We start from the raw sequence: 27,934 nt of genomic DNA, 5'->3' as shown, positions 1-27,934 counted from the left end.
GATGGTTCACTCGTCAAAGAGTTTCCCGGCCACAGCCAGGACTTTATCATCAACTCCATGCGATGTGTGTACTTCCTGTGAGATTACCATATCTGCCTAATGGGTCCTTATTAGGGTCAGGTCTCTAGGGGTAAATGAGCTGCTTGTGCAATCAAGCTGAGAAGGGAGGAGAGGAGAAGTACCCAGCTTATGATTATCATGAGAATGAGAGATGAGAAGAATCCTCACCACCCTTCCAAAATCTAGCATGTTGATTCCCAAAGTGTGAGGCTGGGACATACCAAGCTGCTCACCATGGTGGTGGGAGTGGGAGTGGGGGTAGGGAAGGCTAGCAGCAATCACAGGGGCCAAAACCTGATGGTATGACATGCCTGAGGGTGACTGGCATCTCCGGGAGGTTGTGGAGGCCTCCCAACCCAAGTTGTTTCTCTCAACTTGAACATAATCTTCACGAGCAGCTCTGGTATTCATTAATGCAAGGTATTCTTCTGTGCCCTTGACAAGTCATTATCTAACTGTACTGACTAGCAATGGTTCTTTCTGGATTTATGAAAACCGTCCCGTCCTAGCCTTTGTAAATATGTGTGCACACATCTCCTAGGATTGTAATGTTGTCACATTGTTCACATGTTCAACCTTCTTTACTGCTCTCAAAACCTGCACCAGGTAGGTATGGGCATGCTTACTTTGCAGCCAAGGCACTGGAGGGCTCGAGAAGTGGAGTGACGTGCCCAGGGTCATCTGGCAGTATGTGGGACACATGTCTTGGAAATTCAGGGAACTTATTCTACCTTAGAATGGCTTTCTGGGTCCATTGGATTCCAAATTCCATTACTATTCCATTTTCCTGCCCTTTCTTCCTCCCTCTAAAAGTTGGTGTACCCAAACCCACCATAGGGTTAAATCCCACACTGTTATTTTGCTTTTTCCTTAACCTGGTCCCATAGAACTGTCTGGGATAGAATCTGCCTTTGTGCTGTCCAGCATAGTGCTGGGGGCCGAGGCACTGAAGTGTTTTATTTTCATTGTATCATAATTAACATTACGCTCATTAGCCCCAAGAGATGGACAGTCACCATTGGATAGTACATCTTTTTATAGTCATGTGCATATTTATATTTCAGTTGTCTCTACAGAGTGAGCAAAAATTAGCTCCAAAAAAAATTCTAGTTTAAATCAGTATAGCAATTCTAAAGCTATGAGTGAAAGCATGTGTCTTACATAGCAAAATGGAAATATGTTGCAAATCCTCCATAATAAAATAGCTGAAGCATGAGAGGGAATGAAACCATCTAAGGCAGGAGGGAGCCAGCTCTACCCATGGGCCAGGTCCAGCCCATGGTCTGTTTAGCAAGGCTTTGTGAGCTGAGATTAGTTGTTAGATATTCCAAGGATTATAAAATTAAAAACAAACAAACACAAACATTGGACAGAGACACAGGTGGCCCACAAAGCCTAAAATAGTCAGAATTATTAATTTAACTTTATTATTATTATTATTATTATTATTATTTTAAAATTTGCTACAGGGCACATGTGTTCACCAGATAGAGATGAGGCTGGAGGGCAGGGGAGAGTGAGAAAGCAAGCTGCTAGGTCCAGGACTTGAACCAACATTGACCATGTAGGAGTCCAGCCCCTTAACCACCATGCAACCTGCTGGCTCCAAAGCCTAAAATATTTATAAGCTGATTCTTCACAGGAAAATCGTGCAAAGCTCTGATGTAATGGGTCTATTTTTATTAAAAATACACTGTGCATAAACTTTTTTCTATGCTTTAAAGTGATCATTTATAATAATTACATAAACTGTGTCCAATATCCTTTCGTTTTTAAATGACATCACCACATTTCCATCTTGCTCTTTTACTTACATGCTTTATGAAAACACGTTAATGTCCTCCTACTATTCTGTTGTTTAGTTATGTGATATTTTAATCTACACCCCCTGCTGTTGAATATTTAGGTTCATACCAGCTTCTTCAAAAGTATTAAACAACAGATAAGCCCTTTGCTGTCACAGTCTTAACGAAAACCACAATTAATAGCTAGTCCGACTACCTCATATAAAAACAAAAATGAAACTACTTTGGTACAGTAAGAACCCCGGCTTGTCGGTCTCGTACAATGCTACTCAGCTGATCAGCTGGGCAAGTGCAGTTAGTGTTCTGTGACAGCGCCTGACTCTGAGCTTTTTCCTTCCCACTTGGGTAGCCGGGGGAGGGGGGCATGGTGCGTTTCCATCCTGAGGCTGTGCAGTGGTGCTGAGAAGGTTATCTACGCAGGTCTAGGATGTGTTGCAGAGGCTGCCTTTCTCCTTTATGACTTCTTGGTCCTGGCTGCTGGCAGTCAGCTTCCTTGCAACATTGCTTTAGGTTTTCTCTTCCAGATGAAGATGCACTTTCTAGGAAAAAGCCACAGCCCATGTCCTTGAACAATTCAGCCTGCACGTAAAGGGAGGATTTTGCATGTGTGTGTGTGTGTGAGCACGTGCACTCACACACAGCTCACATGCCCGGTCACCTGGGATCCCCTCCTCACTCCAGATCCGATTTACACAGGGCTGAGAGCCACATATGTGGTCTTTGAGATCTCACAGGCACAAGCTTTTTTCCTCTCAGCACCCCGCCACCACTCCCAGCACTGAGATTCCATGAGATGTTTCCCCCTTCAGCTTGTCAATAGCTGTGTTTCTCAGTTTGATCTAACAGTCATGCTTCTGAAGAAAAGTAAATTGCACTTTTGTAAATCAGGCCCTGTGTGTCTACTGACTTCCAAAATTACTCCCAAGTTTTGTTTTGGCCACAATCATTAACTGGTGTTGGCTGTTTTAAACTTAAATTGTCCCTCTTTCTAACCAAATAGCTAATCATCTGTAAATAACACCCTTAAATGCAGTAGGGGAGATGCTTTTTAAAGGAACCCTGCTGAATTAGTCGGTAATGAAAATAATTTCTACTGAAGTTATCTGCTTTTAAAAATACATTTTTACATAATGGGTCCCCCCCCTTTAAGTGAATCATCCTAATAATATGACCCGGGACATATCAAAGCATTAGAGAAAGATTTTTATTCACAGCTTTATGTCAGAAAAACCTAATCTCAGAATCTCCCATCTGACCCCAGCAGACTCCAGTCTTTCTCATCTCACAAAATGAATGCTGGTATAAAATCCTAGTTCAAGTTTGTGCCATGGGTCACCAGACAGGTTCCAGTAAACCACTCTCATCCAGAGTATTAAAATATGCCTACTTCCTATCAAACTTAAGTGAAGTGGGATCAAAACTCTAGGGAATTTGTACCAATGCAAAAAACTTACGATGAATGTTTTTGAATGGGCTTGGAAAAGCAAACAATACAGCCCCTTAACAGAGAGGTTAAGGAAATCAGGCAGGGCTGGTGACCTACTTCCTGTCTGCCTCATTCCAGGGCCAGTGGTCTGCTGGCTTCTCTGGTCCAGGGGAAAGATACAAGCTGTATTATTGTCAGCACTGTTTGCATACAGCAAATGTTTAACCTCAAAGTAGGCTCCAGCCAGAAGAAAGGTAAGGAGCATTATCACATCTCTTCCAAATGAAAATGTCAGTTCTGAGCGCCAGCAGGTGGCATAGTGGTTAAGGCTCTGAACTCTCACATAGCAAACTGCAATTTGAGTCCTAGACCTGGCAGCTTGAAAATCAGCTGTGTGTGTGTGTGCGTGTGCCCAGAATCCCTAGAGGAGACTGAAGAAGGGATTGCAGCATTGCCATCCCCTTTGGGGGGTGATATCTCACTTTCTCTCTCTGTCTCTCCTCCTCTGTCTTTCTCCTCTCAAGTGAACACATGGCATCCCGTGGGAAAAAACCTTTAAAGAAAAAACAAATAAAACAAACCCAAAATAATAAATAAATAAAAACACATGACTTCTAGTTTTTAGCATTTGAAATATCAGGAGATAAATGATTGGTCCCATGAATGAGAAAGTCTGCTACTGATTCAGATTAGCAAAGTGAGCTATCAGTGTTTCTTATTTGCATGTGAAGTAGATGTTTCCAGAATCAGGTCAATGTTATCAGCTTTGTTTTGTTTTCTACACAAGTGTATGAATACATTTTAAATTACAAAGGTTATGTGGCTTATTGTAAGATGTGAGGGGGGCAAACACACACACACACACACACACACACACACTTATACATGTCCCTTTGGAATAATACAATAATACCCCCCTCTCTATCCCCAAGAATAAATACCATTAAAATAATTTGTATGGACTTGCAGTGGGCATCTTTCCACATTTTCTCCATGGCAATGCAAAGGACATACACACATGCAGTTGCAGGGCAGGGATGTTATTAGTTTGATTTCGTGCAGAGGAGAGTATACATCTGCATATTATATATATCAATTGTATTTAGTTTCACTTAATAATACAGTGTGACCATCTCTCTTTAAACTTTTTGTTATTTTCTTGCTGTTTCACAGTGTAGATGGCTCACAGTTTATTCAACCATTTTATTTTTATTTATGTTTGCTATAGGGCAAGTGCACTCACCAGAGACAAAGGAGGGGGGGGAATCACCCCATAGGGGGAATGGCCACATCACAATCCCATCAGTTCCATTCATCTCTAGGGATTTGGGGAGCATAGGCACACACACCTGGCATGTCTGTCAAGCCACCAGGTCCAGGACTCAAACCGTGGGGTCAGTCATGTGGGCTCCAGGTGCCTTAACCTCCACACCATCTGCTGACCCTACTCAACTATTGTTTTTATTCGTTGTCACTTAAGTTACTTTCTTTCTCCATTCTCTCCATAAAAGCTGTAGTATATCTTTACATATACCCTGATATACAGTGCTTCCAATTCTACACTTGCATTCCCAAACATGAGATTGTGGGCTCCATCATCCTTCACAGATTTAATTATCCTTAGGACTTTACCACTTGTGAATTTCCAACACCCATCTCCCTGTTTCTCTCCTGAGTTCCCCTCATTTTATTGTTGATCACATGTTCACTAGGGAGAATAACCTGTGAAGAGTAAGATGTGGCCAACATATTTCCTGTTTTGGCCATTTGACTTTGCCTACATTTCACTGTACATCTTTAACTATGCAGGCAAATATATCTGTGTTTGTTTTTTGTTGTTGTGGCTATCGGCTTTATATATCATTTTAGATGACTAGATCCCTGTCAGGAGCAAGTTTTGTTTAGCATTGTATTTGTCTCCTTAGGCTGCCATAACAAAACATCACAGATTGGATGGCTTCAACAATAGACATTTACTTTCTCACTCTTCTGGAGGCTGGGAAGTCCCTGGTCAGGACGCCACCATGATTGATTCTGGTGAAGGCTCTCTTTCTAGCATAAGATGGCAACCTTCTCCCTGTGTCCTCACATGGAAAAGAGAAAGAGCATAAACTCTCTGGGGTGACCTCTTCTAAGGGCACTCATCCCATCCTCAGGGCTCCACCTCATAACCTTATCTAAGCCTGATCACCTGTCCAAAGCCCTATCTACACACACTATCACAGTGGGGCTAGGGCTTTACGTAAGCAGCTTGTTGGGGGTTGAGGGGCACAATTTAGTCCATAGCCAAACTCAGTATAGGATTGCTAGTTGTGTCAAGGGCTAGAAAAGCATTTTCCAAAAGAAATTTCTATATGGTTCCATATGATTACCAATGCAAATAGGTGTCTTTTCTCAGTTAAATGGTAGCCACGGCTGGTTAGCATATCCATGTCAGGGCAAATCCTAAAGTTAAAGGTATTCAAATGTTAATTTCCTCTGAAATTTTCACCCACTGCAAAACCAAAAATCTGGTATCATAGGCAAATGCTTGGGAACCTAAATGCCATTAAAATGCAAAATCATTTTCTCATTTATTCACTTCTGTGAAACTCAAGGGCAAGTAGTAGTGGCAGAGTTTTAATTGATATATTGATTGCAGATTTTATGGAAGTAATTGTGTGGAATTCATAAAACAATGATTTAAGTGGCAGAAACATACATAAATCAGGCCTGCACTACTCTACTTTTGGATAATTGATAGAACTTCCGTTGGTTTCTGTAATTAAAATAAGGGCCTAAATTAATTCACAGCTTCCTCTTTCTTCTGCCCAATATAGAAAATGTCAGTAGATGGACTTCGGTTAATAGAAAGTGCACACTCAGGTCATTGTGTTACTGATACATTGGTTTAAAGAACTGTGTTGTCTTTCTCCCTCTCTCGCCAGTAACTCAGTGTTTCCTGATTGCCCCCAAGATGGCTTTTTCTAATATTTTCTGGAGGAATTGTTAAAATAAAAATAACTAGTGATAGGACTATGTTTTAAAAGAGAGACACTCATGTCAGACAGAATTTAAAAGGGTACTAAAAACTCAGTAACCCAGGCAAGTAATATTTTAATGCAGTATTTAAAAAAAAAAAAATGAAGACAGGAGCCAGTCCTATGCCAGTGGTTAGCATGGAGCCAGAGTCCACATGCCGAATGCACGGTTCCAAACACAGCCCTGGAGACATGAAAAGCACACCAGGTGCATGTGCATACATGTTCCAAATTCCAACAGAAAGGAGAAATGGAGGGGAAGGGATTGTGGTGTATCATGCCCTATTAGGGGGTACTTTTTCCCCTTTCTCTCTCTAGTGAGCCCATAGCACCTCTGGCTCATGATTTTTTTTTTTTTTTAATTAAGGGCAAAAGATCCAGGATGAATAAAATATTTCATTAAGACAAGATAGGTATTATTCATTTTTCTTTTGGAATCTTAAGAATCAATCACAGGCACAAGCTTTTTTCCTCTCAGCACCCCGCCACCACTCCCAGCACTGAGATTCCATGAGATGTTTCCCCCTTCAGCTTGTCAATAGCTGTGTTTCTCAGTTTGATCTAACAGTCATGCTTCTGAAGAAAAGTAAATTGCACTTTTGTAAATCAGGCCCTGTGTGTCTACTGACTTCCAAAATTACTCCCAAGTTTTGTTTTGGCCACAATCATTAACTGGTGTTGGCTGTTTTAAACTTAAATTGTCCCTCTTTCTAACCAAATAGCTAATCATCTGTAAATAACACCCTTAAATGCAGTAGGGGAGATGCTTTTTAAAGGAACCCTGCTGAATTAGTCGGTAATGAAAATAATTTCTACTGAAGTTATCTGCTTTTAAAAATACATTTTTACATAATGGGTCCCCCCCCTTTAAGTGAATCATCCTAATAATATGACCCGGGACATATCAAAGCATTAGAGAAAGATTTTTATTCACAGCTTTATGTCAGAAAAACCTAATCTCAGAATCTCCCATCTGACCCCAGCAGACTCCAGTCTTTCTCATCTCACAAAATGAATGCTGGTATAAAATCCTAGTTCAAGTTTGTGCCATGGGTCACCAGACAGGTTCCAGTAAACCACTCTCATCCAGAGTATTAAAATATGCCTACTTCCTATCAAACTTAAGTGAAGTGGGATCAAAACTCTAGGGAATTTGTACCAATGCAAAAAACTTACGATGAATGTTTTTGAATGGGCTTGGAAAAGCAAACAATACAGCCCCTTAACAGAGAGGTTAAGGAAATCAGGCAGGGCTGGTGACCTACTTCCTGTCTGCCTCATTCCAGGGCCAGTGGTCTGCTGGCTTCTCTGGTCCAGGGGAAAGATACAAGCTGTATTATTGTCAGCACTGTTTGCATACAGCAAATGTTTAACCTCAAAGTAGGCTCCAGCCAGAAGAAAGGTAAGGAGCATTATCACATCTCTTCCAAATGAAAATGTCAGTTCTGAGCGCCAGCAGGTGGCATAGTGGTTAAGGCTCTGAACTCTCACATAGCAAACTGCAATTTGAGTCCTAGACCTGGCAGCTTGAAAATCAGCTGTGTGTGTGTGTGCGTGTGCCCAGAATCCCTAGAGGAGACTGAAGAAGGGATTGCAGCATTGCCATCCCCTTTGGGGGGTGATATCTCACTTTCTCTCTCTGTCTCTCCTCCTCTGTCTTTCTCCTCTCAAGTGAACACATGGCATCCCGTGGGAAAAAACCTTTAAAGAAAAAACAAATAAAACAAACCCAAAATAATAAATAAATAAAAACACATGACTTCTAGTTTTTAGCATTTGAAATATCAGGAGATAAATGATTGGTCCCATGAATGAGAAAGTCTGCTACTGATTCAGATTAGCAAAGTGAGCTATCAGTGTTTCTTATTTGCATGTGAAGTAGATGTTTCCAGAATCAGGTCAATGTTATCAGCTTTGTTTTGTTTTCTACACAAGTGTATGAATACATTTTAAATTACAAAGGTTATGTGGCTTATTGTAAGATGTGAAGCATGCAAACACACACACACACACACACACACACACACTTATACATGTCCCTTTGGAATAATACAATAATACCCCCCTCTCTATCCCCAAGAATAAATACCATTAAAATAATTTGTATGGACTTGCAGTGGGCATCTTTCCACATTTTCTCCATGGCAATGCAAAGGACATACACACATGCAGTTGCAGGGCAGGGATGTTATTAGTTTGATTTCGTGCAGAGGAGAGTATACATCTGCATATTATATATATCAATTGTATTTAGTTTCACTTAATAATACAGTGTGACCATCTCTCTTTAAACTTTTTGTTATTTTCTTGCTGTTTCACAGTGTAGATGGCTCACAGTTTATTCAACCATTTTATTTTTATTTATGTTTGCTATAGGGCAAGTGCACTCACCAGAGACAAAGGAGGGGGGGGAATCACCCCATAGGGGGAATGGCCACATCACAATCCCATCAGTTCCATTCATCTCTAGGGATTTGGGGAGCATAGGCACACACACCTGGCATGTCTGTCAAGCCACCAGGTCCAGGACTCAAACCGTGGGGTCAGTCATGTGGGCTCCAGGTGCCTTAACCTCCACACCATCTGCTGACCCTACTCAACTATTGTTTTTATTCGTTGTCACTTAAGTTACTTTCTTTCTCCATTCTCTCCATAAAAGCTGTAGTATATCTTTACATATACCCTGATATACAGTGCTTCCAATTCTACACTTGCATTCCCAAACATGAGATTGTGGGCTCCATCATCCTTCACAGATTTAATTATCCTTAGGACTTTACCACTTGTGAATTTCCAACACCCATCTCCCTGTTTCTCTCCTGAGTTCCCCTCATTTTATTGTTGATCACATGTTCACTAGGGAGAATAACCTGTGAAGAGTAAGATGTGGCCAACATATTTCCTGTTTTGGCCATTTGACTTTGCCTACATTTCACTGTACATCTTTAACTATGCAGGCAAATATATCTGTGTTTGTTTTTTGTTGTTGTGGCTATCGGCTTTATATATCATTTTAGATGACTAGATCCCTGTCAGGAGCAAGTTTTGTTTAGCATTGTATTTGTCTCCTTAGGCTGCCATAACAAAACATCACAGATTGGATGGCTTCAACAATAGACATTTACTTTCTCACTCTTCTGGAGGCTGGGAAGTCCCTGGTCAGGACGCCACCATGATTGATTCTGGTGAAGGCTCTCTTTCTAGCATAAGATGGCAACCTTCTCCCTGTGTCCTCACATGGAAAAGAGAAAGAGCATAAACTCTCTGGGGTGACCTCTTCTAAGGGCACTCATCCCATCCTCAGGGCTCCACCTCATAACCTTATCTAAGCCTGATCACCTGTCCAAAGCCCTATCTACACACACTATCACAGTGGGGCTAGGGCTTTACGTAAGCAGCTTGTTGGGGGTTGAGGGGCACAATTTAGTCCATAGCCAAACTCAGTATAGGATTGCTAGTTGTGTCAAGGGCTAGAAAAGCATTTTCCAAAAGAAATTTCTATATGGTTCCATATGATTACCAATGCAAATAGGTGTCTTTTCTCAGTTAAATGGTAGCCACGGCTGGTTAGCATATCCATGTCAGGGCAAATCCTAAAGTTAAAGGTATTCAAATGTTAATTTCCTCTGAAATTTTCACCCACTGCAAAACCAAAAATCTGGTATCATAGGCAAATGCTTGGGAACCTAAATGCCATTAAAATGCAAAATCATTTTCTCATTTATTCACTTCTGTGAAACTCAAGGGCAAGTAGTAGTGGCAGAGTTTTAATTGATATATTGATTGCAGATTTTATGGAAGTAATTGTGTGGAATTCATAAAACAATGATTTAAGTGGCAGAAACATACATAAATCAGGCCTGCACTACTCTACTTTTGGATAATTGATAGAACTTCCGTTGGTTTCTGTAATTAAAATAAGGGCCTAAATTAATTCACAGCTTCCTCTTTCTTCTGCCCAATATAGAAAATGTCAGTAGATGGACTTCGGTTAATAGAAAGTGCACACTCAGGTCATTGTGTTACTGATACATTGGTTTAAAGAACTGTGTTGTCTTTCTCCCTCTCTCGCCAGTAACTCAGTGTTTCCTGATTGCCCCCAAGATGGCTTTTTCTAATATTTTCTGGAGGAATTGTTAAAATAAAAATAACTAGTGATAGGACTATGTTTTAAAAGAGAGACACTCATGTCAGACAGAATTTAAAAGGGTACTAAAAACTCAGTAACCCAGGCAAGTAATATTTTAATGCAGTATTTAAAAAAAAAAAAATGAAGACAGGAGCCAGTCCTATGCCAGTGGTTAGCATGGAGCCAGAGTCCACATGCCGAATGCACGGTTCCAAACACAGCCCTGGAGACATGAAAAGCACACCAGGTGCATGTGCATACATGTTCCAAATTCCAACAGAAAGGAGAAATGGAGGGGAAGGGATTGTGGTGTATCATGCCCTATTAGGGGGTACTTTTTCCCCTTTCTCTCTCTAGTGAGCCCATAGCACCTCTGGCTCATGATTTTTTTTTTTTTTTTAATTAAGGGCAAAAGATCCAGGATGAATAAAATATTTCATTAAGACAAGATAGGTATTATTCATTTTTCTTTTGGAATCTTAAGAATCAATGCAATTTTCATATCTGTATTTTCCTTGAGTGCCATAGGGTGCATTTGCTCACAAGAGAGGAGAGAGAGAGAGATAAAGCAATCCCCTATCCCTTCTCCTTCAATCCTCTATCCTGTTGGGATTTGGGGCAAGTGTGCACATGTGCCCAATGTGTCTTTCAAGCTACCAGGACTGGAATTCAAACCACACAGTCAGCCAGGTGGGATCTCACTCCTTTGGTCATGAGTTTACAGGGCTGGTTCATACCTGAATTCTGATAGACTGCTCATGATAGCTTTTAGAAAATAATTTGGGCTTTTAAAAAATTTCTTTAAATCATGACATGATTGATCTTGATTATTGAATTATTCCAGTATCTTCCTCTCCCTACAATTAGGTTTTTTTTTTTTTTTTTGAGATTTTTTTGCTGTAGGGTGTGTGCATTCGCCACACAGACAAAGACAGAGAGATAGAAAATGAGAAATCACCCCCAGAGGGGAATGGCCACACCGCAATCCCTTTTCCTCCATTCCCTTCTCGGGATCTTGGGCATGCATGCACACGCGCCCGGCATGTTTTAAGCCACCGGGTCCGGGACTCGAACCACAGTAGACTACATGGGAGTACAGCGACATAGCCATTACGCCAACTGCTGGTCCCTACAACTAAGTTTTGCACCTAAGGTAAATGTCTAACTAACCCTACCCAGTTGCAATCCTGAAATGATGATAACTATAATAGAAAGTAATAGTTACTGAGCATTCACTATATATCAGGTATTGTGCTAAACCATTCACATGAGCTTTCTTAATCTTCATACAAAAACTACGAAATAGATTTGATTATTATGCCACCTTTTCTTATAAAGAAATGGAGGCTTAGAGGGCTTAAGGAGCTTACCCAATTAGGCTGCCTTTACACCCATCCTAACCCTTCCCTCTTGAGGACTCTCTACACTTGCACCCCAGGCCATGGAAACAGGCCTATGCTGGGCTCCTGGACATGGCTGAGCTGGGAGTGGTCACACAGAATCCCTGAACGGCTGTACAGCATCACTATTTGGGCCAAGGCTGTGCTTTTGCTTCCCCATCCCATGATTTCTGGAGAAGCAGTTTTCCCCTTTCTGATCTGTCTGGCCAGGACTTGGCACCATTGTTCTATAAACGCCAGATAGTATTTTTTTCAGCTTTATGAGCCATCTGGTCTCTGTTGCAATTACTCAACTCTGTTTTTGCCACTCAAAGGTAGCCATAGACTAACTACTATACAATAGCCAGAGACTACTGTACCTGTACATAAATTAATAGGTATGGCTGGTTACTTGAGGGTGAAGGTAAAGAGGAGACTTCTTTTAAATGCACACTGCTGTTTACCTTTTGCATTTTGTACCATTTTATATACTTCAGAGTACATAATGTAGGTATGCATAGAAGGAGTATTCTTCACCCAGCACATATGAAGGTAAGATAGAGACGTGAGTGTGATCAAGGTACAGTGTTAAGCTCTTGCAAGAAACAAGAAACAAAGAAGTAAATCTGGATTTAGAGGAGTTTATGCTGGTGCTGCTGGCCTTCCCTAAGACCTTCCTCAGTTTCCCTGGTGAGACTGCTGACCCAACCAGGATCCTCTGCTGGGGCATCTTCTCTTTCCTTCACACTTCCTACAGTGGTGTCTCTAAAAGACCCTCCCAACTCGACCTTCCAATCATGAAATCAGACAGTGCCTGTCTACTCTACGTGGCTGGCTCAGCGTCATTGGGGCCTAGTGCCTCTCACCCCCTGTCATTTCCTCTGCCATAGCCTTCCATTCTTTATTCATTTCAGCAGTCCTTTGGGTGGGGAGGGGTTTGAAAATGCATTACTTTATTCAACCAATTTTCTTCCTATATGCCATACATAAGCCCTCTGTCGTCAGCCTCTACATTCTTATGGAAGACACATGATGGACAGGCAAATAATGTTAAAGTTTCAGAATTGCCAACTGTAGTCATGGGCTGTTTAAGAGGTGATAGCCCATAGGAGACTCATCCGCTGATAACACTGCCATTTGGGCACCTCTAGTAGGGGAATTGGTATCACTGCTTTCACTAGTATTTGATACTATGGACTGGCACACCTTGGTTCCTGAAATCCTGTTTCCTTCATTGAGCCCATGGACTGAGAGGTTTTGAGATGTCTGCTGTCAGTCATGCTCTGCCTGGTGCCTCAGTCATAGCACCTGCCTGGGGTGCGCACTGTGTCGTCCACAGTTGAAGGCAGTTCAGCTAGCACCCATTGATGGTGAACTTCAGGAATTACATTTTTTAGAGTTATTTATTTCATTTTATTCATTATTGTTATTATTATTATTTTAAATTTGCTATAGAGCATGTGCACTCACAAGTGAGAAAGCAAACCACCAAGTCTGGGACTTGAACCATGGTTGACCAATTTTCTTCCTATATGCCATACATAAGCCCTCTGTCGTCAGCCTCTACATTCTTATGGAAGACACATGATGGACAGGCAAATAATGTTAAAGTTTCAGAATTGCCAACTGTAGTCATGGGCTGTTTAAGAGGTGATAGCCCATAGGAGACTCATCCGCTGATAACACTGCCATTTGGGCACCTCTAGTAGGGGAATTGGTATCACTGCTTTCACTAGTATTTGATACTATGGACTGGCACACCTTGGTTCCTGAAATCCTGTTTCCTTCATTGAGCCCATGGACTGAGAGGTTTTGAGATGTCTGCTGTCAGTCATGCTCTGCCTGGTGCCTCAGTCATAGCACCTGCCTGGGGTGCGCACTGTGTCGTCCACAGTTGAAGGCAGTTCAGCTAGCACCCATTGATGGTGAACTTCAGGAATTACATTTTTTAGAGTTATTTATTTCATTTTATTCATTATTGTTATTATTATTATTTTAAATTTGCTATAGAGCATGTGCACTCACAAGTGAGAAAGCAAACCACCAAGTCTGGGACTTGAACCATGGTTGACCATGTGGGAGTTCAGCACCTCAACCACCACAACCACCACACCACTTGCTGGCTCTAGGAACCATTCTTTACCCATCACCGAAGCACCCTCTCTTCTCTTTGTTCTGTCTGCACTGCTTTCCTCCTGGCTCAGCACACCTATGACTTACTAGCAGGTTATTTTTAGGACTTCTTTTCTAACTCTTTCTTTAAGTTGCTGCTGTGCCTGGATGCCAATCTTGAGGCAGGCTCCTGTGTCATTTCCATCCCGGCTACCACTTCCCTGACTCCTTCGTCAGCATCTGTGGTCACTTTGGCTATGTCATAATCACAGCCCACGTGGTTGTTACCTTGTCCTTTTTTTTTTCTTTTTTTAACCAATTTCAGGAAAATTAAACACCCAACAACAAAATGCTAGTTGAACACATCCAATTGTTTGAAGGGAAAGATCTGCAAAGAAGCAGCCACATTTCAGCTATTGAGCTCTCTTGGCATCCTGGCTATTAATCTCAATGCACGATGGTGGCTTTCGTCTTTTTCAGATGGGGTCTCACTTCTGCAAAAGGCTGCCAATGGCAAAAACTACCATCCTGTGGTGTGCCCCCAAACATCTTATTTGTCTTGATATTTCCTTCACAGAAATACATATGACAGATAAGGAGTCACTGGAGGATGCGTTTGCTTTGTGTCAGACAGATATTAAAACAATAAACTATGCTGCCCTGGGATTCCGGTGCATGCACAGCCAGAGAACAAGGCCGAGATGAGATGTTTCTGAAAGACGGCAAGGCAGTTGTTCTGGGGGAATTCCCTGGAAACCCTAAGTCCTGTGATAGCATTGACAGAAAGCATTTTTTAATACTCATGTTTTCTTAAGAGGAGCAAGTGGCTGGTGCAGCTCCCACATTCAGCTCCTTAACAACACCCACTCTCCTCTGGCCTTGGCAGAGGCAAGAGGGAAATCCTTCAATAGCTCAAAATACTGATTTTGAGAGAACTTATGTTTTTAAGCACTCCTCTGTACTTCTTTTTCTCCCCCAAATTCATGAAGATTTAAAATGGAAAAACAAAACCACAAACCTGTTTTACAGCAGGAAAGTTGCAGGGGCTGAAGATAAGCTCCTGCTTGGAATATAAAGGAAGGCAGGTGGTCCAGTCACAATGGAGCAAGTGCACATTCCTAGGGGACCCGGCTCTGAGGATGGGGCCATGCCCTCCCTGGGTCTAGAGAGCAGGACTGAGCAGTTGAGGAAGAGAGAAAGAGCCTCCTATGGCATCCACATCATTCAAGGACTGCCAACACAGTTGTGGAGAGAAATGTGTCCCACCACAGTACTAGCCCTCCCTCCCTTGCCTTCAGTAACAAATCTTTCTGCTCAGTGCAAAGTTGTATGAAGGGAAGCTGAACCTGCCTCCCACTGATGGAAGCAGCCTGGCATAGTTTATTTAACCTGGTAATTGAAACACTTGCTTCACTAAGAATGCCAAAAGCACCATTTTCTTAAATCATGCCTTCATTTATATAAAACAACTGTCATGCCAGAAGCTATTTATTGCTACTGGAGAGCCTGGGGGCAGTGCTAAGAAAATGCAGTTTCAGGATTGAATAGCACCCCACACATTTTAGGTCTATCACTCCTTGGATTTAGTTTATATGCGATGTAGGCTCTTGACACTTATTGATTTTTTTTTTCACAATAACAAATGGACAAACACATACCAATCACCTCTGTAAGCTCAATAGGTCATGAGTATGGTAAATGAGGGGGCCTCAAAAATTTCATGGAAAATACGTGTTACAAAATATTCTACATGGATTGCAAATATTTTGGCACCAAAATAAACTTGAATTTTAATTTGATTCTCCAGAATTTTTCACTGTACCGCCATGTATCACCTTTACTATTTACTACACGGATCTAAGAAACATTTCCAGGAGATCAATCTTTTGCTGACAAATTCCAATCCCCACTACTGGTTTTTATCAGGATTTCCCTGGACTTATGGTGTGATTTAGCAAAAAAGAGCTGGATCCAGGCAGTGCTGGAGTAAATTATGGGACACTAGCAGTGTGACCTTGGCCAGTCCTCTTTGCCATGTATACTCACAAATACCTGCCTACCTACTTGTGAGCATTGAGACTTCATGGAGACAGACCATTTAGGCTGCTAGAGGCATCCTAGCTTCTCAAACAAAGGACTGCCATCCCCTTTCTTAGAAGCCATCTTGTCCAGGATTTTTGAAAGCCCACCAAAGCAGCTGGTTTAGAGATTTCTATGAGTCCAGCAGTTGTACCACTGGACCATTTGTAAATGGTGTCCTGTCAGTTGAGTCCAGATGGCACCTGTCCTTCAGATTCACTCAATGTTGATCAAAGAATCAGGACTCCATTCTTTTTTTTTTTTTTTTTTGGGATTTTTTTTTATTGGGGGGGGGTGTCACACATTTTAGGTCTATCACTCCTTGGATTTAGTTTATATGCGATGTAGGCTCTTGACACTTATTGATTTTTTTTTTCACAATAACAAATGGACAAACACATACCAATCACCTCTGTAAGCTCAATAGGTCATGAGTATGGTAAATGAGGGGGCCTCAAAAATTTCATGGAAAATACGTGTTACAAAATATTCTACATGGATTGCAAATATTTTGGCACCAAAATAAACTTGAATTTTAATTTGATTCTCCAGAATTTTTCACTGTACCGCCATGTATCACCTTTACTATTTACTACACGGATCTAAGAAACATTTCCAGGAGATCAATCTTTTGCTGACAAATTCCAATCCCCACTACTGGTTTTTATCAGGATTTCCCTGGACTTATGGTGTGATTTAGCAAAAAAGAGCTGGATCCAGGCAGTGCTGGAGTAAATTATGGGACACTAGCAGTGTGACCTTGGCCAGTCCTCTTTGCCATGTATACTCACAAATACCTGCCTACCTACTTGTGAGCATTGAGACTTCATGGAGACAGACCATTTAGGCTGCTAGAGGCATCCTAGCTTCTCAAACAAAGGACTGCCATCCCCTTTCTTAGAAGCCATCTTGTCCAGGATTTTTGAAAGCCCACCAAAGCAGCTGGTTTAGAGATTTCTATGAGTCCAGCAGTTGTACCACTGGACCATTTGTAAATGGTGTCCTGTCAGTTGAGTCCAGATGGCACCTGTCCTTCAGATTCACTCAATGTTGATCAAAGAATCAGGACTCCATTCTTTTTTTTTTTTTTTTTTTGAGAGATTTTCATTGTAGGGCGCGTGTGCTCGCCAGACAGACAGAGAGAGACATAGAGACAGAACGCGAGAAATCACCCCCCAGGGGGGATGGTCACGCCGCAATCCCTTCTCCTCCATTCTCCTCCCGGGATCTTGGGCACGCACACACACACGCCCGGCGTGAGTTTTAAGCCACCGGGTCCAGGACACAAACCGCGGTCGACTATGTGGGAGTCCAGCGACATAGCCATTACGCTAACTGCTGGTTCCCAGGACTCCATTCTTTAAGTCTAAAAGCCGATGCTCAAAAGCAGATGGCCTCAAGACCAGCAGAACCAGCTATCCTCACAGTGATGGCTTGAAGTGAATGAACAATGCATTTGCATCATGTACCCATCCCACGAGCCACCGCCAGCCCCCTCTGTGGGACACATGTTCAGAGCTGCAGCAGCCCTGGAGAACCATGGGAAATGCAGCCCAGCAGAAGGAAGCTAATTTATCTCACTTGCCCTGTTTCCTACCTGGAGAGGCAATTCACTGAGCTTGCTGTTTCAGCCAGCTGTTAGATAGATCATGAATGATTGAACAATTGAACCTTTACTGTGTATATGCACTCGATAAAGTAATTATTTATATAAATTATTTGTTTTGTTTTTCCATAGCTGCCTGGGAAAAAAAAAAGTGACACTGGTACAGGTTTTGTCAAACTAATAGATTATGGTGAATGGCTTCATCCAAATTAAAATAGATCTCAGCATCACAGGGCTTTGTTTTCAATACTCCTTCAAACGACAGAAAGCACCTTAGTGAATGCCTTCTGTGGCCCTGCCAAGTTAAACACTCCAAGATTGAGATTCATTCTCGTTTTGCTGAATGAAATGTTACAAAAAAATGGGGGGGGGTATTGTCAATACCTGTGAGTAGATAGATCACAAACACCTCTCCAGCACAGGAAGAGCATATGACTGTACACTCAGCAGCCATGCCGTTTGCCACGTCTCCTGGATTAGTCCGGCCATTTGTAACCTGGAGAAAATGCACAGTAGCTAACCTCTGGAGTAAGCAAATAGCATGGCAGTTAGTTCAAACCGTGGCTGCTGCTTTTGCTCAACATTGCAAAGATCTTAAATGATCAGAGAACATTCGTGTGTGAGTGGTGTGGGTGGAGTTTTATTATTGCTTTTTGAATTTGTGTTTTAAGTTAGGAAATCCTTCTGCTTTGGGAATATCAGAATCACCGCAGGGAGTAAATCCCTGTGTGTTGACTTCATTTAATGTTCCCTCCCTCCCTCGCCACATGGCTCATTTATTTCTGAGACAGAGGCTTATTTCAAGCCCAGTTGTGAGTTAAGTGATAACTGATAACAATATCGACAAATCAGGTAGAAAATACAAAAAAAAGTACAGAAAATTTCTTATTTAAATCTCCCATAACTTTGAAACAAGTTTTTTGTTGTTGTTGTGTTTTTAGAGCTTTTTGCCTTAGGACTTGTGTGTTCACTGAAGAGAGAGAGTGAGAGGGAAAGCGAGAATCATCCCCCACCCAGTGGGGATGGCCATGTCAGAATCCCTTCTCCTCCATCTCCTCCCAGGATCTTGGGCATGCATGCACACACACCCAGCATGAGTTTCAACCCACCAGGTCTAGAACTTGAACTGCAGTCAGCCACGTGGGAGTCCAACTATGTAACTGCTATACCATCTGCTGGCCCCAAAATTTTTATTTTTGTAAGTCTAATCTATTTTCAAAACTTCTAGTTGAATTGAGTCGTAAAGACCCCATTACTTTGATAGTAGTTAGGTTTGCATGTGCACCTGTGGCCTCCACCAGCACTGTAGGAGTATAGCTGTAGTTGCCTTTACTGGAAGAGTCTCTCTTTCCAATGTCTTTGGGTTGTCCATGCTCTCCCCTCCAACTCAGCTCCGACCCGGATGCGGAGATGAATTCTAATGGGAAAGGGAAACAGCTGGCCTCTGGACTGTTGTCAGGAACATAAATCAGTGGTGATCCCTGTGGCCTGCATCCAATTGAGAGAAGAAGCAAAGTCTCCTCAGGTACCTGGAAACCTCAGAGCACAAATACCTGACAGAAGAGATGTCACACATGCAGGCACACACAAACACCCTCAACAGGCAGCATATTGACTTCTCTAGGAGGTTGGACACACATTCCCTTGCAAATTAACCCAGTCCATGATGAGCTGGGACTGGCTCTCCTGGATGCAGAATGGACCCAGGGGATGAGGTAGTATTTCGTAGAGGCAATCGGAGAGAAGCCAGACCAGAGTCAGTGAGGAGCCTGGAGGGAGTGGAAGTGGGAAGCCACTCCTCAGGCTGATGGAGGCTATCTCTGTGTGGGTACTAGGTAAGATCACATTTCCCAGTTTTAGGCTGCTTTGGGCAACCCTATATGCAGATCAATACCGCTTTCCTCCCCAGGAAAGTGAAGGTGGCAGTAATCCTGGTTCATATGGCTTCGTGAAGTTCATAGACTTAGCTGTGGGTCTGGCAATTAGCAAACAAACCTTAGTAAATCTAGCTGTTATCCTCCAGTTGAATCTCCTCTGCCTGGTAATGGAATCTCAGAGGTTGGAGTTTTGCCAACTGTAATCACACCTTTGCTTGGGTTACTCTTTTTTGCTGCCTGGGTTTCAGACAAGCAGGTCAGGAGCCCATTATCACTAACGCAGAATTTCTCCTGGAGTATGCATCCTTCATAGACAGCAACCCAGCCACTCCTACAACTTTAAGGACTATCACTGATTTTCCCCTGTAACTAAACTACTATGGTATTCTGAGTTTACCTGACAATAAAAGGGGACATTAAAAAGTTCGTGGAATTAAAATTTCAGCTTATTTGGTGCAAAAAAAATCGAAATCCATGCGTTGTTATCCAGTGCATCCTACACATTTTCAGTGAGCTTTGTGAAGACTTCCTCATGTAATCAATATGCATTTCAATGATTACTCTGTGCCAGGTCATTGCCTAGATAATAGACACAGTAGTGACTAAGATATAGTCCTCAAGACAGCCCCAGGAAGGAAGATGAAATAAAATGAGGTGATAAGAAGCTGCTAAGTGAAGGGAAAATAAACCCCCCACACTGGGGAAGATGATGGAGACAGTTGCAGGTGTCAGGAAGTGAGAGATAAGATGGAGAAGTAACGCCCTTGGAGGAGATGATGTTGCAATCAAAATTTGAATTAGGAAACAAATTAACCTTCAGAGCCTGGACAAAGGCGAAAGAGCATACAAAAGTAAGAGAGAAGCAGCAGCCATGAGAGACTGGAGAAAAATGAGACCTTTCAGCCTTTTACAGTCTTATCCCCAAAGTCTGGCTGAAGTAGAGATTTTGTCAATAAATTTGGCTTGGGCAATCAGGCCAGTACAGTGTCACCATCTATTTATTCCCTTCAAAAATGTACGATGTACATTTCTCTCCAAGTTCAAGTCCTTGCCAATTCCTTCGACACATCCTAATCAGACCTATAACAGCATAGAAACTTCTGGCTAATTTGGATTTGACTAAAACTTTTGTACCATGACGTTATGTAAAGAGATTCAATTATGGTGCGCAGTGTTTTGTGAGTAACTACCGCCCATAAAAAGTTAATTAATCAGGGCTGTGTCAATTTCCTCCTGCCATGTCAATTTGCTGCAAGGTAATTAATCACTAATCACCCACCAAGCAGCAGGCCGAGGGACAATCCACGAGCCATTTATTGTCTTTCCCCAAATAAATGGCACGCACAGCCAGAAAGAAACACATCTTGCCTTTCATAATATTTTTATCGACACTTTTGCATGTTGTAATAGACCACTGCAACAAGCAGCTGCAGTTCAATGGAATATGAATATTAAAGAAACAAATGAGCAGAGATTTATAGGACATTGCGTTTCTGTTATGTCAGTTTTGAGATTAAACCAAGTAAATGAACAGTGAAAAATTACTCTTCCATGTGGAGAATGGTGATTAGACTTGTACATTAATTAGAAATTTTTGTTTTCCTATTCAATGCATTTCAAATGAGGATGTCCTATAAGGAACTGTTTGTCCAAAATGTAGATTTATTCACTTCTAAACAGCAGTATTCAGTAGCAACGTGCATTTTGTACTGAATCAAGAGTTGATCCCAAATATGCATCTCACACATAAATACATGTCAGTGTGCAGATCAGGGATGCCACAAATTAAGTGGCCCTTTTGTTTTGTTTAATCAATGACTGAAAACATGGAACCTCCTCTTCTTCTTTTTCTCAAAATCCTTACTGGACTTTTTTTTAAAAAAATATTCTAAGGTTTTTGCATTTTGGTTTTGACCTAGAACTTAATATGCTCCATCATATTAAAATTTCCATTCACTGTCATTTAAAGAGAGTGACCTAGTTGTGTATACACCCTGTGTTAGAGCCAATTTGATGTTCTCTTCTTTGAGATTCGTTTGGAGGAAAAAAGCAAACTTTTTTTTTTTTTTTGCACCATTTGGAAAAACAGTCAGCTTTCTTGGCTGTTGATCGTGATGTTTACCGCACAATGCCCTACCTCTGAGATTGCTGCTCCGTGAGCTATGGCTCTTTATCTCGTCTTGGTATGTTACCTGTTATGCCAGTTCATAATTTATGGTCCGCACATGGAATAGGAGTTTCTGCAAGGAAAATCCCGCAAAATCGTGAAGCTGCTGTTGAAAGTGCATCTGCACCCCCAGAATTATGTAAGTGAATATTTCCTGCCATAAATTACCCACAGAACAATTTGATTCCCAATTAACCTGAAGAATCTCTTAGTCTTAAAACCTCCAAAGAGTGAGGATAGTCAGCACTATGAGGCAAGGCGAGAGGAGGACGGGGACAAAGAGAAAGCCCCTCGTGCATTCTGATGGTACAACACCTTTTCCAGGGCATCTGGCAATCTCATGCAAATTCAAACCAGCGCACAAATGCAAAGAATAATTGCCCATTAAAGCGGTTGTATATTTTTATGGCTTTGATGCAGAATCTGCCCCCCTGTCGGGTTTTGCATCTGCTACTCTTCCATCTCTCTCAGAGCTCTAAAACTTTAATACGCAGTTTATAACCCTCAAGTATTTTCCACTGGTTTTGTGTTTCTTCTCTTGGGATTTCCAGGCTGGTGAGATGATTTCATTTGTGTTTATTTTCGAAGGTAAGCACCATGTTCATAAAAGAGACAAAGGGGGAGAAGACACACAAGTCACTGTAAATACACGGAAGGCAGAACTCGGTGGTAGGAGGTGGGGCTTTGTCTTGGAGGGGGAGACAGACAGAAACCCATTCACACTTAGGTGAATGGCCCATTTGGCTGGTTGATGCACCCACATGTCTTCCGTTTAAAAGTGTTGATTTGCCTTGGTACTGAAGAGCATCACAGCAGGCCTCTTGTTACAGCCCTCAAGTTTTCCATTTCATTGAGTTCCACGGAACAGAACGCCTTCGTCCCGAGAACTGAGACGGTTACTCCACTAACCTCCCCAAAATATGCTCTGGGTATAAATCTAGCTGAAGGGCGAGGGAGTGGGTGGGCTGGGAATGTTGATGTGTCAACAAGATGTGCAATTGGTTTCTGCTCCAGAAGCTCTTGCCCTGTTTTCTTTGAGAGAAATTCATTTTTAGCTTATGAGCTAAATCCAATTTTCGCTGCAGTGATACCAGATTTTTCACTTTGATTCATGCTGGATAAGGTTTAAGAGGGAACCTTTCCAGTATAATAAGCCTATGGGTTTTCCCTCCTTTGTCTCCTTCATGCCAAGAACTATGGATTTATACTCTACCACAAATCAGCCTAAGTACTTCCCATTGTTCCTCACTGATGGTCAGTTTACGTGTCTATGAACCTGAAGTTCAACTAGAAAAAAAATAAAACTCCAGTGTTGAAGTTCAGAAATGCCCATAATTTGATTTCTTATTTTTCTAACGTCCTTTAATTAGCCAAGAGGCATTTACAAATATTGGACAAGGTGCCAGGTTTACGACTTCTATTTTAACATTGATTTATTCCATTGCAGAAATAAAAAAGAACATTGTGAGGTTCCATTTGGCATATCGTATTGGATTTATTAAACATTTATTACCCACTTACTGAACCTAAGCTCCTTAACTGGGGTATTGATAAATGACCTCAACTTAACAAAAGATAAGGGTCATGCTGCAAAGTAAGCATATAATTAAGGTGCCTTTTCCCATATGGTCAAAAGATAAGAAACATTTTGGTCTTATTTAATCTGTATCTCAATCATCTATCCAGGTATTTGCTTCAAATATATATTTAACCATGTTCTAACGTCTATCAGCACCCATGCCTGATAGACAAGTAAGGAAATACTTGTTTCTTCCATTCCATGTTGAGTCTAAAGGTAGTCTGATGAACAGTTGTAGGGTTTTTTCCCTTTAAATTGACACATTTCTTAATGAGGTGAAAAGAGGATTATATTGCCCTAAATAGCCACAGGATGGGGGAAATCCTCCAGTGGGGAGGAAGAGAAAGATGTAAGGCCAGCCACCAATCTGATGAGTTTGAGTTTATAAATATTATCATCTCCTGTTGTTCCTTATTGTACACATTTACTGTGTTCAAGGGCTATTATAACCGAGTCATCAGTGTTGTCTGCAGCTGTATGGAGGAAGGATGTGGCTGGATGCCTTAATAGGTATTGCTTATCTGGAAAAAAAGTTGGAGTCCTGCTTTTCTCAGAATGAGAAACAGTTCCAAATCCTGGCACTGTGCTTTAGCAAAAGTGAATTGAAATGGATTGAGAGCTCTGATAAGCCTAGGTATAATTCATCTGTCCAAGTCGTCTCTTCCTTTGGAATCACACATATTCTGGGTCTGGTTGCCTTTTCTGAGCCATCATAACACCTATAAGTAAGGATGGAAGTGGAAATGATCTTTCTAAGGATTGGGACTGAGTTCCAATGGACTTGCTTGTGTACTGTTGATCTTCACACTCTGGGCAGGCCACTGTGCACAGGACAGTGTTCTAGAAGGTAGACAGTGAAGAAGAGAGGACTCTGCTCTTTCCCACAGAGGAGAGTGGACAGTGGTCAACTCCTGCTGTCCAGGACAGCATAGGTGCCTGATAGCATCTGAGTACCCAGCACTCATCTAGGATCAATGAGCTTCTGCCCTCAGTGGAGCTTGTGTTCTAACACTAGCGAGAGTCCTTCACTTCTGTGGTCCCAGCTATTTGACTTTGGGAGATGGTCACAGCAGCTTTCAGAAGGAAATTTGGAAAAAAGATGGAAAGGAAGGATGAAAATGAATGAAGGAATGAATGAAGGGAGGGGAGAAGAGATAGAAGGAGAGAAAAAAAGGATGAAAATGGAAGGAAGGAGGGGAGAAATGAATGCGAAGCAGGAAAAGAGGGAGGGAGGAAAGTGAAGAGAAGAAGGGAAAAGAAGGAGAGAGGGAGGAGCAAGGATCTGAAGAAAGGAAGGGAAGTAAGAGGGGAAAGAGGAAAGAAATGCTCAGTGGCCATAATGACTAACTGGAGTCTTCCTGAGGAGATCCTTGACCATCCCAAAATTAATGACAAGAGACAGCTAAACACACCATCCTCCTGGATACCTTGAGGCTCCATGAAGCCTCTGACCCAAAGCATGATCTATAGAACCCCCTTGACTTGCTTAAGGGTTCTTGGCCTTCCAGGCAGGCACTATTAAGCCAGGAGTTGATTGCATTCCTTTCTGTGTTTAAGAAAATAAGAATTCCAGGATGTAGTGGTTAAGGCACTGGACTCCCATGTGACTAATCGCAGTTCAAGTTTTGGACCTGGCAGCTTGAAAATCATGCCGGACGTGTGTGCGTGAGTTTCCCAAACTCCAGGAGGACCACAGAAGAGAAGGGATTGTGTGGCGTGGTCATCCTCCCTAGTGGGTGATTTCTCGCTTTCCCTCTCACTGTCTCTCTCTGATGAGCGCGCGTGCCCCATGGCAAAACCTTAAAAAAAAGAATTCCTCTAGTGCACTCTCTTTGCAGGATCCCAAAGAGCCTCACATTAAGACTATTAAGACCTGTAAATACTTTCTCCTGCTTCAGAAAGACATTGTTCCCTGCAACAAAGAGGGTCCAAACTGAAATCCTGTCTCCACACCTAGCAGCGTGTGCTCCCCTCGCTCCATTGCCGAGCTTCTGTTTCATGTTCTATCTCAACATCTAAATCCTCCAAGAATTATTGTAAAACCTGCTTGTCGCTGAGAGGGATCTTGTCTCTCTCACTCGCACGGGAGCCGCTGATAATGAATGGGTCAGCATAATTACCGTGTTTCCCCACACAGGCAGCCAGCTGCTCTGCCAGATTGTGAGTTTTTCATTTTCTTCATTTCAAAATCTAGGGTGTTCCTATGAAAACTCAATATTTGAACGGTGGCAAGGTAGATTTGGAGGCCAAGCCATTCCCACTCATTTTTCTCTTCAGTCCTGAAGCAAGTGCCTTGGATCTCATTACTTCTGGGTGTTTACGATATTAGGATTTACCTGCTCTCCCCATTAAGACTCAAACCTCTCTGCAATTTCAAGCATGTTAGTTGAAACATGATCCAGGAAACTCAGGTGCTAGGGGCTGGTAAGAGAGTTAAATAAAACTGTGCAATTTGTCTTCAACAATAAAAAAGTTAAAAATAACCTTTATGGTCTCAGATACACACAGGAAGGTAGAATCACTCTGGCAATGGTTCAGCTATCCCAGTGTTTTACCACAGTGTGCGAGGAGGATGTCGGATTCATAAAGCAGGGTGGCTGTTTACCATTCAGGAGTGCACAGAATGCCAGAAAACACTAGCCAGTTAGTCTTCACCTTGGGTTCCAGGGTTTTAATCCCAGCACCTAGAATTCCATGCAGAGGTATGGAGTTGAGACGGCTTCTGTGGGAAGCCACCCATCATAGAGGTAAAATGTCCTCTGGGACTTCCACGGTCACTACATGGCCACGTCTGCAACCTCCTGGGTAGCAGCCAGGGACTTCCCTGGGGCTCTAGAATGCCCCTACCCCCTTCAACCTCCTCTTTTTGCGTGTTTATTCCTGGGTCTGTGCATTTGTGTGAATGCAAAGGCTCGGGGTGCAGAGGGAAGACAGGCTAGTGTGTGGCAGAGAGGACTGGAACACGACATGAACTTCCCCACCTCGGAAGAGGTCAGGTGCCTGCAGGGACTGAGAAAAGGAAACTTGGGGGTGTGCTGGGGCCCTTAAATCCAAGTGCCATTTTCCTGCAGGCCCTTCCTGCTTTCCTAGGGCTCTCCCGGGACAGCTGCTTCCCAGATAGATTTTCTCAGAGAAGTACCCTCCATGAGTTGCAGTTTGAGAACACCACCTGCTGCCTGGCACAGAGGCTTGCACCCATTGTGGACACAGCGAGGGCACTGTGGGGTCTCGAGGACCTGAGGCACTTGCAGGCAGAGTTTGCTTGGGGCTCCACTGGCCCTGAGGAATGAGGGTTTGTGAGCGATGGGCAGAAGGATGTCCCAGGTGGGGACAGCAGAACTCATTACCAGGGGCTCAGGAATGACCAGGCTTCACCCTCCTTTTGGATCTTCACCACATGGCCTTGCTGTGAGAATTATCCTCCAGGGAAAAAAATGAGCTGAGTTCCCAGGCGTCTGTTTGTAATTACGATGGTGATGTTTGCTTTTTAAAGCTGCAAAGGAGGTTAAGGAGCTTTTGAGATGATAGTAATGATTATATCTCAGGACACGTATGGTTTACGCATGCATGACAGATACATGTGGCTTAGCAGTACTCCGACTAAAAGGTTTTAGCAAATAATGTTATGTCCTTATGAGGAAATGTGGAGAATAAATTTAAAATGGGATGGGGGAAAATCTATGACTTCAGATAACATTCATGCAGTTTAGCACCAGAGATAATGACTAGCATGTGGAAATACATGTGTACGTGTATACACAAATATGCACATACATGCATATGCACAAAGGTAGAGATATGTGTATGTGCATACATACATGACGAGGGAGGTGTCTTCCAAAAGCTCATAGAAAGGTATATTATGAAAAAACAGCATGGGCTTCATCATTTCTTTACACCACAATAAAGTCATCCTTTCATTCCATTTTCCCATTAACTTTTTTGAATTCCCCTTGTATATTTACATACACGAACAAACACATTCACATGCATGTGCACATATGTGCACGGTTCAGAGACACATGTATGTGTACCTACTTATCTCTATATAGTGGTCGAGAAGACATTGCACATACATTTTGCAGTCTACCGTTTTGAAGAGTGAGTCATTTATCACGGTCATCTCCTGGGCGGAGAGCCCACCGCCTTACCTAACTCAGGCTCCACGGATTCCGACCTTGGTCTCTGCGCCGCTGTGCACCTTTGCCTCCTGACTCCTGGACAGGGCGGGGAAGTCTGCCTTGGCCTTGCCAGTACAAGGGTCTGGGGGCAGTTCCCTCCACGGCAGGGTATGGTCTAATGGCCTTTGCTGTGCTCTCTCCTCTCGCCCTGCAGTGCCCGGCTTCCCGTATCCAGCCGCCACTGCTGCGGCCGCCTACCGAGGGGCGCACCTCCGAGGCCGCGGCCGCACCGTGTACAACACCTTCAGGGGAAGTCTGCCTTGGCCTTGCCAGTACAAGGGTCTGGGGGCAGTTCCCTCCACGGCAGGGTATGGTCTAATGGCCTTTGCTGTGCTCTCTCCTCTCGCCCTGCAGTGCCCGGCTTCCCGTATCCAGCCGCCACTGCTGCGGCCGCCTACCGAGGGGCGCACCTCCGAGGCCGCGGCCGCACCGTGTACAACACCTTCAGGGCCGCAGCGCCCCCGCCCCCGATCCCGGCCTACGGCGGGGGAGAGGGGCGGCCGCCTGGCGGGGC

The 27,934-nt window shown here is 42.8% G+C and overlaps 1 protein-coding gene across 1 annotated transcript in view; it reads left to right on the top strand.

Moving 5' to 3' along the window:
• RBFOX1 (RNA binding fox-1 homolog 1) overlaps positions 1-27,934 on the top strand; it is a 1,649,671-nt gene that overhangs the window by 1,563,296 nt on the left and 58,441 nt on the right. Inside the window, exon 12 of the mRNA XM_027773019.1 lies at positions 27,775-27,907. Coding sequence (XP_027628820.1) covers positions 27,775-27,907 — 133 coding nt within the window. The remainder of the gene's footprint in view (positions 1-27,774; positions 27,908-27,934) is intronic.

This window comes from Tupaia chinensis, unplaced genomic scaffold (assembly GCF_000334495.1).
Source record: "Tupaia chinensis unplaced genomic scaffold, TupChi_1.0 Scaffold000042_1, whole genome shotgun sequence".
Taxonomy (NCBI): Eukaryota; Metazoa; Chordata; class Mammalia; order Scandentia; family Tupaiidae; genus Tupaia; species Tupaia belangeri.
The sequence above is the reverse complement of the archived record's forward strand: the minus strand, read 5'-3'. Positions and strand labels throughout refer to the sequence as shown.